This window comes from Cydia fagiglandana, chromosome 1, assembly GCF_963556715.1.
Source record: "Cydia fagiglandana chromosome 1, ilCydFagi1.1, whole genome shotgun sequence".
Classification (NCBI taxonomy): Eukaryota; Metazoa; Arthropoda; class Insecta; order Lepidoptera; family Tortricidae; genus Cydia; species Cydia fagiglandana.
This window is the reverse complement of record NC_085932.1, coordinates 25,445,038-25,457,659: the sequence shown is the minus strand read 5'-3', so window position 1 is coordinate 25,457,659 and position 12,622 is coordinate 25,445,038. Positions and strand designations below refer to the sequence as shown.

The window sequence follows — 12,622 nt, the reverse complement described above, 5'->3', positions numbered from 1 at the left end:
ATTGTTAGTATAATATAAATAAGTACCGTTTCAATCACGACCTTTAAGTACAATGATTTCAAAAGGTTATACACGATGTTCTGATGACTGCATTACCCACTAATCGATGCAATAACGTAATCATTAATCACGACACGGGAACAGTCTACAAAGATAAGATAAGAACACCAATCACGCTCATGAGAGAAATCATCGAGACAATTCACTTCTATAGGTAGTTGTAAAATATAGTCATACGATACGATTGGCATTGACTTATTTATTAGTCTATTACCAGACAGACCACTTTTTATTGTAACAAAAACTTAAATGAATGGACCGTTTTCGCTGAGCCTTGCATGTTAAACTTAATACCTACTTCAAACTGGCGTGATTAAAACATTGAACCAGTCTGTATCAGAACTAGATCATCCGACTCATTCGGTTACCATAAAGGAGAGATTTAGTAATTGACTTGTATGCAATAAAAATAGACAGTGATTTGCATAAAACTTCTATTAGGTGCATGGAAGCGCTGTGTGGTTTGAGTTCCTGCCATCTCTTTATGGAGAGAACACGTCAAGTGCCAGCCTTTGTGTTTAATGTGAGCTTATCTTTTGTCCGACAGTTTAACCGCCAGCCATGATGGGGCCCAGACTGTACAGAGTCGCTGCTTTAATGCTACTCGGAACTCTGAGCAAGGGGCAACTGCCCGAAGATGACTTCAGGATAGTCAACAGACAAGGTAAGGTTCTTTATTTTCGTTTACCGCCCATAAACATACGCTTTTCACTTAAGTTATGAACGTAGGTAAAACTGTTCCCAGCATTTTAAATAGCCGGTGAACACAAAAGAGTTCTTTTTCGTTTGTTTTCGGTGTGTTCATAAAAAAATTGCTACAAAGTTGACTTACGTTCAGTTCGTTGACATTGAGAGCGTATGCTAACGCATTATGCGTTGTTGAGAGATAAAATGCAAATGCGGCGACATCTCGAATTAATCAAGCCCCAAAGCGACTCAGAAATGTTTTTTCATGACCACAATACACGTGAAGAATATGTGAACAGGTTTAATTCTTAGCCGCCGCGCCGTCCACATTTTGCATTGAGGTCGTCCCAGCACTCGCAAGCTTTAATTAACAATCGTAAATACATTAAATATTTACCGCGAAACAGCTCGTACCGTACGACTTATCTGCTTGATGGACGTGCCGTCGTAAAGTTTACACAGCTAATAGAGTATTTACCATATAGCAGGCACGAGAGTATGCCGCGCTCGTGAGAAATTAAACATGATACGTATTCATTTTTGTGAAATTTTCGTATGTTAATTGACGTGTGCTGCTGCTATTTCCATTAAAAAGCGCTTTGCCTGAGATCTTCACGGCTTGGCAGTGTCGACCTATGTTCTTAAAGCTAAAACGAGATGCAGGTATTGTACCCGCGTATTATACGAATAATTTCGCAATATTAATCTCTAATTGGGTGTTTAGCTAAACACCCATTTTTTATCCAAACCTAGGGACTTCCAAGTTAGAGCTCGACGAAGTCCTTTAGATCCGTAAAAAGATATGTAATCATGAGAGATTATAATTATTATGCCTGAGGCCGATACTCTCGGTAAAAGAGTAATAACAGCACTTTTCCTATCTCTTAATATGGATATGTCATGTTTACATTGTTGCAAATTAACGAGTTTCCTCCGTTACAGATCTCCTGGCGTCCGACAGCGATATGTTCGAAGATAACAGCACTAAGTCATTTTCGCAACTGCTGTTCGATGTGGCAAGGGACCAGCTGATCGTGGGCGCAAGGTGAGTGCCTTAGCTATTTATGTCCGCGACTGTACCTACGCCGAAATGCATTCCGGCCTTGCAAGCCTAATTAACATGTTTACGGTTGACTGTCAATTAGTACGGAAAAAACTGGACATGTTTGAGGTTTCGCAGATTACAATGACTTTTGATTGAGACGGTCGACTGACTACAGATAGCCTAAAAGGCGTGCATAATTGCTGTCACAACTAGCAATGTAAAATATGGAAAACATTCGCATAAACGCAGGATCTGTCTCGGGCATATCCGGAACCCTTCAAGAAAATTTAAAGAAAGTTCCGTTAGAAAATTTATAAAGCAATATTTTTAATTGTTTTGGGGCCTGTGTCTCAGGAAAATTAAGTTGAAAGGAGTTTGCAAATTAATAAACTCTGTGCGTAGCAACGACTCAAAAGATAAAAAACATTCCCGTAAACGTTATCTTAATACGATTTTAATGTTGATAAATGGTGCCTAATAAGTTGTACAAACACTGAGTCATTCACCTGTCAGGTACTTGCTTATCATTGCACCGGACAGGTTATGGCGGAATGTCACTGCAACTCAATCTAGGCACCTATACAAATGGCTTGATTTCGCGTTTGAGGTCGCTGCAAATGCATAATAATGTTGTCTGGCGCTTGGTATTTTGTTGAGTAATTTCGTGCTTATTGATCGCGAGATTGTGGAGTGATCTTATGAAATTTACATAATTTTTTTCTAATGTTCTATACATAAAACTGTGTAAGGGTGCTGCTACTGCCGCTATATTTTAGACATTTAATATGAGAACTTACCTAACAAGTAGGTACGTAATAAAAGTCTTGTAAATCTTCTATGCAATCACACTTGACCGGTTTAGTATTCATAAGTTTCAAAATTCTAAAATCTAGCTAATATCAAGCACAGATTATTTTCTTTAATAGTTCGTCAAACCAGTTTATTACAACCTACAAAGTTACTTGTACGCACCCTTGTATATAAACTTTTTTGTTTACTGTAGGCTGCAGGTACATGTATGCGCATATATTAAAATTCATTTGTAATTGCTAGTCGCTAATTGACATGGCATTTTCCAACCGGCACTTCTGATGACTTATGACAGTGATTAATTACATACAGCAAACAAAAAATATCTAAATCTTATTGTATAAAGCAAGGTAGAATTCCCAGTTGGCAAGAGCGACTTCAAAATACCGTGAAATAGAAACCTTATAAGTACTGATAAGTAAAAAACGTGTAAGTCCACTCGTTCATCCGCTGTTGGTAGTTAATATTATGTCGCGGTAAAAGGAAATGAGTAGAGGCAAAAAACGCAATGGCATTGCATTCGCTGGAGTATATCGCGTTCTTGAACCAATATAAAAGCGCTCTTCAACTACTGATAATTCTCACGGATTCTCAGGCCATGCTAATCTGGCCCGTCCTAGAATTTAGCGCTCGCGGGTAATGTTACAGGCTGCTCGTGGGCAATGTTACGCAGATTTACTTAATGCCCATTCCCGTAATGGCACTTGAGCGATTTATCTTCTTAGCGGGCCTGTAACTACTCGTCATGTATGTTAATTAATAAAAAAAACATGTTTGCCTTTTCTATAAGATTAGCTGTACCTGCGAGGAACAAAATAAATAAAGACTCGGACAAATCAAGAAATTCATGAATCTATATATAGGTAGAGAACATTACTATAAATGTTGGAACGACTGTTAAAATTGAAATTGGTACGAGATATATTGTGTATTAGAATTAGACTAGACATAAAAATTCAAAATCGCTCTCCTTCTTGATTCGACTGGCAAATCATATTACTTTTTGGCAACAGGGTTTTTTATCCTAATTAGACCCCGCTGAATCCGAATTTGCCGGTTGATCGATCGAAATCTTGACCGGAAGTGAGATATTTGACATTAAAGGTCCCTTTTTTTAGTTTTTCGTAAATAACTCTTAAGGTGGTTCGCCTAGGTTACTCAAAACTTAACTCTCGCTAGATGGCACCACTTTTGCAAAATTTCAGATTTTATTTTTTTGTGAAATGGTCTTGGTATTTGTATACTTAAAAGTATGTTTCGCGCACTCTTTAAGTAAATATTGAACTATTAAAATAAACATTGAATACTTCATTGTGCAAAAACCACCTTTTTAATTTGACGGAGTGTTGCTGTCACGCTTTTTCCTACTATTACTCACACATGCAAACAGTGTTTCCGTGATCCTTGTAGTAGACAATTTCACACAACGTAAGTATGTTGCAATAGCGTAACGGTATGTTCGTGGAAATACGTGGAAGAGGATTGGGGTTCCAGACTGGTGCGAGTAGGTAATTTCTTTTTGTTTCTCCTTTGTGTTATCTTACCTTTAAACGAGCAATTATTAGATATATAATTATTTATTTATATATTTGGATGGTATCAGAAACGGCTCTAACGATTTCGATGAAATTTGCTATAAGGGGTTTGATCTCTTAGCTAGGTCTATGAGAAAACGCGCATTTTTGAGTTTTTATGTTTTGTAAGCTTTGGTCGGTCTCCCAGATATTCAATCTCCGCTTGGCAACTAATCCCAGAATTGGCATGCGCACTAGTTTTTACGAAAGCGACTGCCCTGACCTTCCAACCCAGAGAGTAAACTTATTTGGATTAGTCCGGTTTCCTCACATTGTTTTCTTTCACCGAAAAATAGGTATCGGTGTATAAATAGGTAGGTATCAAATGCTATTTCGTACAAAAGTTCGAAAAATCATTGGTACGAGCCGGGGTTAGAACCCGCGACCTCCGAATTGCTTTCCGCTAGGCCAGCAGCGCTTCCCCCACATACTCAGTGTTATCAGGTTTTTTAAAAATCAAAAACCGGGCAAGTGCGAGTCGGACTCGCGCACTAAGGGTTCCGTACCATAATGCAAAAAAAAAAAGCAAAAAGAAAACGGTCACCCATCCAAGTACTGACCCCTCCCGACGTTGCTTAACTTTGGTCAAAAATCACGTTTGTCGTATGGGAGCCCCATTTAAATCTTTATTTTATTCTGTTTTTAGTATTTGTTGTTATAACGGCAACAGAAATACATCATCTGTGAAAATTTCAACTGTCTAGCTATCACGGTTCGTGAGATACAGCCTGGTGACAGACGGACGGACGGACGGACGGACAGCGAAGTCTTAGTAATAGGGTAAAAACGATTACTTATGAAAGCAGAAGAATATAAATGATCGTATTAGATTTATAATTGTTAGATATTTGCCGTAACTTATTTTTAAAATGTGTTTTTCAATTAAAAGACACGTCAAGATTGTTTACCTTATTTCTAATGCTATAAAAAAACAAACTATAGTAATAATTGTGTTTTTCATTCATAGACAAAATCCATTATTTTTAACCACAGGAAATTTTATACACTTCTTTTTAGGGTTCCGTACCCAAAGGGTAAAACGGGACCCTATTACTAAGACTTCGCTGTCCGTCCGTCCGTCCGTCCGTCTGTCACCAGGCTGTATCTCACGAACCGTAATAATTTTCACAGATAATGTATTTCTGTTGCCGCTATAACAACAAATACTAAAAACAGAATAAAATAAAGATTTGAATGGGGCTCCCATACAACAAACGTGATTTTTGACCAAAGTTAAGCAACGTCGGGAGTGGTCAGTACTTGGATGGGTGACCGTTTTTTTTTTGCTTTTTTTTGTTTGTTTTTTTTTGCATTATGGCACGGAACCCTTCGTGCGCGAGTCCGACTCGCACTTGCCCGGTTTTTATTGCAGTGAGGATGTCCTGATTGTAAAAATCAGAGAGATTAGGAAGAGTATAATTTCTAATTATCTTTGTAAAAATAAAAGAATAAGTGTAGCCCATACTTAATAATCGATTTATGATAATAAGAAAAATTAAATAAAAATAAAAAAAAACAATACGAAATTTAGGTGTAACAAAAATACAAAAAGTTATGTTCCAGCATACAATGACTGGGGATCGAACCGGGAATCTTCCGTTTGCAAGCAAAAAAGCGACTGTTTGCATAACACGCCATGATAGTTCTTAGCTAAGCTGACGAACTTCTCGCTTAGGTCAATTAACTACCTGTCAAATATCAGTGTCAACAAAATTGCACTAAACATGACGGCACTCCAAATTCGAGCCGTGGTCAGCCCGGCAACGTCGGAAATGGTATGGCAACGTCGCAAATGTATCTGTACACGACATTTGTGACACACACATACGTAAAATTGATGAAAATTAAACTATGATTTTTGCATGATTTCTGTATGAAACATTGTTTTCCTGTTAATTTCGCGCAAACGAATATTCGAAAGAAGATAAATGCGGAAATATTTGTGTACTAATAGTGTGTAGTTACTTAATGAGCTTTGATTGAATTTTGTATGAAAAGCGAACCACCTTAAACGGAGGCGCATAGCAAAAAATGTTCTATTACATAAGTAATCTGCATAAAATTGCCTACAAGAAAGATTCAGTACAATTTTTCGCTAGGATCAATATTCAAAGAGATATTAACGCGGGAAATTTAATTATAATCACTTCGAAGGTCCCTTTTTTTAGTTTTTCGTAAATAACTCATAAACGGCGGCCAATATCAAAAAATGTTGTTAAACGATAATAATCTACATAAAATTTTTAACAAAACAGATTCAGTACACTTTTCGCAGGGATCAATATTTAAAAAGATAATAAAGAGGGAAAGTTCTAGTATAATGAAGTTCTAAGTTTCCTTGTTTTTATTTATTCGTTAATAATTTGAAAAGTATGACTCATAGCAAAAAAAATCTTATACTTAAATAATAAACATAAAATTTCCTACAAGAGACATGTAGAACACTTTTCGCTAGGATCAATATTTAAAAAGAGAAAGCAGCGGGTAAGTTAATTATAAATAATTTTAAAGTCCCTTTTTAGTTATTTGTAAATAACTCGTTAACGGTGTCCCATAACAAAATAGGTTTTTAAGAATAAATTATCTACATAAAATTTCCCCCAAAAAACATTTTGAACACTTTTCTCTAGGATCAATATTTAAAGCGATACTAATGGAAGAAAGTTAATTACAATCAGTTCAAAGGTCACTTGTTATTAGTTTTTCGTAAATAACTCGTAAACGGTGGTCCTTTGCAAAATAATATTCTACATAAATATTAAACATAAAATTGTCCACAAAAAAGGTTCTGTACACTTTTTCGCCACATTCAATATTTAAAGAGGTATTAAAGGTAGAGGTATTAAATTTCCAGGTCCACATTTTTAGGTTTTCGTAAATGACTCGTAAAATAAGGCTCATAGCAAAATAAGTCCTTAATGTTCTTGTAAATAAAAAATCGGCATAAAATTTTCTATGAAAACATAATGAAATCTTTTCTCTGGGATAAATATTTGAAACGATATTAAAGAAAGAAAGTTCATTACGATCAATTCACATGTCACTTCTTTTTAGTTTTTAGGGTTCCGTACCTCAAAAGGAAAAAAACCGGCCAAGCGCGAGTCGGACTCGCATTGCAAGGGTTCCGTACACTACCCAAATTTCAACAACGTATTTTTTATATGTGAAACGCGAGTGAATTGCTATTAAAAAACCCGTAGGGGTCGGTTCAAAAACTAAGTAATGTGCGACTCGCGCTTGACTGCATATTTCTAATAGGTTTTCCTGTCATCTATAGGTAAACCCAGTAGTTTCGGAGATAAAGCCCCCCCCATAGCCAAACAATGACAATTCCCCCCCCCCCCCATTTATCCGTTTATGAGTCATTTACGAAAACCTGAAAATAGGGACTTTGAAATTAATTATTATTGATTATTGAACTTACCCTCTTTAATACCTCTTTAAATATTGATCGTAGCGAAAAAGTGTACAGAATTTTTTTTGTGGACAATTTTATGTTTAATATTTATGTAGAATATTATTTTGCAAAGGGCCACCGTTTACGAGTTATTTACGAAAAACTAATAAAACGTGACCTGTGAACTGATTGTAATTAACTTTCTTCCATTAATATCGCTTTAAATATTGATCCTACAGAAAAGTGTTCAAGATGTTTTTTGGGGGAAATTTTATGTAGATAATTTATTCTTAAAAACCTATTTTGCTATGGGACACCGTTTACGAGTTATTTACAAATAACTAAAAAGGGACTTTAAAATTATTTATAATTAACTTACCCGCTGCTTTGTCTTTTTAAATATTGATCCTAGCGAAAAGTGTTCTACATGTTCCTTGTAGGAAATTTTATGTTTATTATTTAAGTATAAGATTTTTTTTGCTATGAGTCATACTTTTCAAATTATTAACGAATAAATAAAAACAAGGAAACTTAGAATTCATTATACTAGAACTTTCCCTCTTTATTATCTTTTTAAATATTGATCCCTGCGAAAAGTGTACTGCCGGCCTAGCCGAGGTTACAATCGCTATCGCTTCGACAACGAAAACCATTATGTCTCTCTATCACACTTCCATATTAGTGCGACAGTGACAGTTGCGTTTCGATCGCTACGGAGCGTAAGCGATCGGCATCTTGGCTAGGCGGCCTGAATCTGTTTTGTTAAAAATTTTATGTAGATTATTATCGTTTAACAACATTTTTTGATATTGGCCGCCGTTTATGAGTTATTTACGAAAAACTAAAAAAAGGGACCTTCGAAGTGATTATAATTAAATTTCCCGCGTTAATAACTCTTTGAATATTGATCCTAGCGAAAAATTGTACTGAATCTTTCTTGTAGGCAATTTTATGCAGATTACTTATGTAATAGAACATTTTTTGCTATGCGCCTCCGTTTAAGAGTTATTTACGAAAAACTAAAAAAAGGGACCTTTAATGTCAAATATCTCACTTCCGGTCAAGATTTCGATCGAGCAACCGGCAAATTCGGATTCAGCGGGGTCTAATTAGGTTAAAAAACCCGGTTGCCAAAAAGTAATATGCTTTGCCAGTCGAAATCGTTTTGATGAAAAATATGACCAGTCTATATAAAGTATGTACATATTTGGATCGTATTATTATTTTATTTAGTTCCTTATTAAGACTAGATAAAGCGCCTGATTCTTACTGTATCGCGTGGTCAATAAGAAAGTGTCGCGACACAAGTTTCATCTCCCTCGCGCGTGAAAAGTGGCCATAATCGGCCCGAAGATCACCAGCAGTCGTGTAACTATAATTATGGCGTGGTTTACACAGCAGAAATCTGCTACGTGCCTGACAGTCTACGAAATCTTGTACGAAATTTAATATACGTAATAATAATATAAAGTAACGATGAAAACGCTTGTATTACATGCCGTATAACTTTCATGAAACTGGACTCGGACCTATAAAGTATAAGCCCCACTGGGAATTATATATGGCTAATAATATTCAAGTCGATTGTCAGGTCAACTAGAAAGAGATTTGCGTAAATGGTTCGATAAGTTTACTGACCTAACATACTAAATTTATATTGAACTTCTCTTATTGCTTTCTCCGATTCTAAAATGGTACATCGAGCTGCATAATTGCATGGACACATTATAAATGGCATTTATTCATAAACCACCACCACTAATGAAGTGGCCATGTACTCTTGCAGTTGGGTGTATGTATATGTACATATCGTTTTTAACACAAGGAAAAAAAGAAGCCGTGTTGATTGTTGCTGACTAAACCAGTTTTCTTCTTACCGAAAATGTAGTTCTTCAAATATCATACGTAAGATATAAGATAAGTATGTTAGTGCTTGAAAGTGGAGACCTAGGATCCAAAACATGTCGCGTGAGTGAATAAAATACCTGAGTTAAACCGTAAAATTTGTTTAATCCGTATAACTCTTAGGTATGCAAGGATTTAAACTCACATTTGTATTATCAAAGACCATAAAACGCATACGAATGTATTGTATGATTTTTATGACGACCACACATTAAGCTTGGTGTGCTACGCACTATATATACCCGGGCTCCCTTGAAACGTCCTACTTCAAAACGAAGGCAACGTTCTATTTCTTATTTCATCTTAGTGTCATGTATCTACGAGTATAAAGTATATTAGCCTCTCAATTTCAACCACAATCGTGCGGTGAATCGGTAGGCTCGTGATTTAAAGATTCAACGCATCAGATGATACTTAACTAATCTCAACCAACAAGCCCCAATTTCACCAACGTGACAGGTGAGACAATTCGACAAGTTTCATTGTTGCTGACGTCACAGGCATCCATGGGCTACGGTTATCGCTTACCATCGGGCGGGCCGTATTCCTGTTTGTCACCATCATTGTATTATTTAAAAAAAAAATTATATCGGCAAAAAACAGGTGTTTCACCTGTGATGTTTATGATGATATTGATAATGATGACAATTGTCACAAGATTTCAAAGAACTTTCGGTAATTCTTGACAGCAAATGAGTTCTGTGTCGGAATTTCGTGACAATTGTCGTATTTCTTGTGACAATTATCTTAGCTTCACAAAATAAGTACTTATTAACTGGCGATATAGTGGAGTTTTTTTTTAATTAACATGTTGGTGGCAAACATCCACACCGCCCGTCTGATGGTAAGCGGTTACCGTAGCCTATGGAGGCCTGTGACGTCAGTAACAGTGATGTCGACAAATGTCACACCTGTCACGTTGGTGAAATAGGGCCCATGTGTGATCTGTGTTCAGTTCAACCCACAACATAACACGAACCGTTTATGTATATTTTTAGCCGAAGTAGTCAACTGTAAAAATTGCCGTGCGCTTACGTGTAGATAAACAACTCCAAAGAATTCGGTTTTGTTTGTAATCACCCGCGACAACCTAAAATATGTCAACTCTTCTCTCGCCAACTAATAAAAGTGAGTCGCAGCCGGATCTTTCCACCCTTGGAGACCAGGGAATGCATCACATCACCACTCGGAAGAGGAAACAACCAGATACAGAATGTGATATTAAACAGGAGCTTGCTGCCTTTAGGAAAGATATGATGGCCATGTTTAAGGATTTCACTAAGTCGCAAGATAAAATGATAACCGACATGCGTGAGGACTTACGGTCTGAAATTCGGGATCAATTAAGCGAAATTAAGTCATTATCAGTAAGCATAAAGGAGACACAATCGCATGTTAATGCCAGTTTGTCTGATTTTGAGAATAGAATTACCTCGGCCGAAAAAAAAATTACCTCTGCAACTTCAATGACAAAATCTCTTGATGAAGCTCAGGAAGCTATTAATCGCTTAGTTATCGAAAATAACGCAAACAGACAATACTCAATGCTTAATAATTTGGAGATCTCTGGTATACCGTACTCCAAGGGAGAAAACGTAATGACCATACTACGTGACATATCTACCAAGGTCGGTTTTCAACTAGAAAACAGTGATGTTGACGTTATTCACCGGGTACGCCGCTTCCAATCAAACCAGGACGAAGCGCAAAAGAATAGCAGACCACCGGCAATTATTGTTAGATTTACGCAGCGAAATCGTAAAAACGAATTACTCGTTGCCGTGCGAGCGCGCCGCGGTCTGACAACAGCTGACATCGGCCTGCCAGGGCCCGCCGCCGCCGTGTACGTCGGCGATCACCTGACTCCAGCAAATAAGTTATTACTGAAGCAGGCTAGACAACTGAGGCTGGAACACAATTATTCTTATCTATGGATACGCGACTGCAAAATTTTCGTCCGAAAAACCGACCAAAGCAAAGTTATAATAATAAGTAACGAATCTGATCTCAATAGGATCAAGTGACTATCTATAATACTATCGATTATACATCTGTTGTTGAACCTATATCCCTCTGTCATGTTTCACATTCTGATACATATATTCACATTCTCTACCGGTTTAAAATGCACTCAATATCATTGTATTTTCCATTATATGGCCGTTAAATTTACACTAATGCTACGTTTGTATAACACTAGTAACACTACAAACATTTTACTACGTCGATATATTTTTTGTGTTCTGTTACGTAAATACAATGCATGCACGTCTTTTAAATATATTATTCAACACTATAATATATTTTTCCTTACCTATAACAATGTGTCAAAATTAAACCCATATTTTAATTTATTACTTCTGACTGGCGTTATGTACCCAATAAATCTAATATCATGTTTAGAAACTTTTTTACTAACTGAAAATGGCTAATACGGTTTTTACTGGTTATTACCAAAATGTGAGGGGATTACGAACAAAAGCTAGTGAGTTTTTCTCTAAAGTGGCTCAGTCAGACTATGAATTTATTTGTTTGACGGAAACCTGGCTAACTCCAGATTTTTTTGATGGAGAATTTTTTGATTCGAGTTTTAACGTATTTCGATGCGACCGGTCAGCGGAGGAAAGTGGCGCGATGCGCGGCGGTGGCTCAGCGGTGGCGGTGCGCGCGCGCTGCCAGCCGGTGCACCGCGATTGGCCCGTGCCGCCGCGAGCCTATTGTGATTGTGTATGGGTGTCTGTCCCGCTCGACCCATGTAAACGAAGCGCTCACAATACACAACAACAATCCTTTTTTCATATAGCCTGTATTTATATCCCTCAAGGTACTGGACATAGGGACACACTAAAGTCATTTTTTGAAATAGCTAGTCACATTATTGTTGAAAGGCCGAATGATTTATTTTTGATTACCGGAGACTTTAATATACCGGAGGCCGAGTGGCTGGCTCATTCGTCCCCGGGAATGCTTTTAATGACGGGACACACTTACACAACAAGAATAATGCACGATTTTCTGTCATTCACTGAATTAAAACAATTTAATTGTGTACATAACGTTAACAATCGCATTCTCGACCTTATTTTTTGCAGTACAGATTGTACAGTCGCTGCTTGCGACCAGCCACTCACGCTTGAAGATAAT

At 37.0% G+C, this 12,622-nt stretch overlaps 1 protein-coding gene and 1 long non-coding RNA gene across 2 annotated transcripts in view; one reads left to right on the top strand and one right to left on the bottom strand.

Annotated features, from left to right (window-relative positions):
* LOC134668106 (uncharacterized) overlaps window positions 1-12,622 on the bottom strand; it is a 518,821-nt gene that overhangs the window by 97,476 nt on the left and 408,723 nt on the right. The gene's annotated exons all lie outside the window — the stretch shown is intronic.
* The window catches only part of LOC134667905 (semaphorin-5B), a 55,196-nt gene that overhangs the window by 8,621 nt on the left and 33,953 nt on the right, over window positions 1-12,622 (top strand). The window contains exons 2-3 of the mRNA XM_063525318.1: window positions 608-724; window positions 1,690-1,792. Of these exons, the coding sequence (XP_063381388.1) occupies window positions 622-724; window positions 1,690-1,792 (206 nt within the window). The 5' untranslated portion in view covers window positions 608-621. The remainder of the gene's footprint in view (window positions 1-607; window positions 725-1,689; window positions 1,793-12,622) is intronic.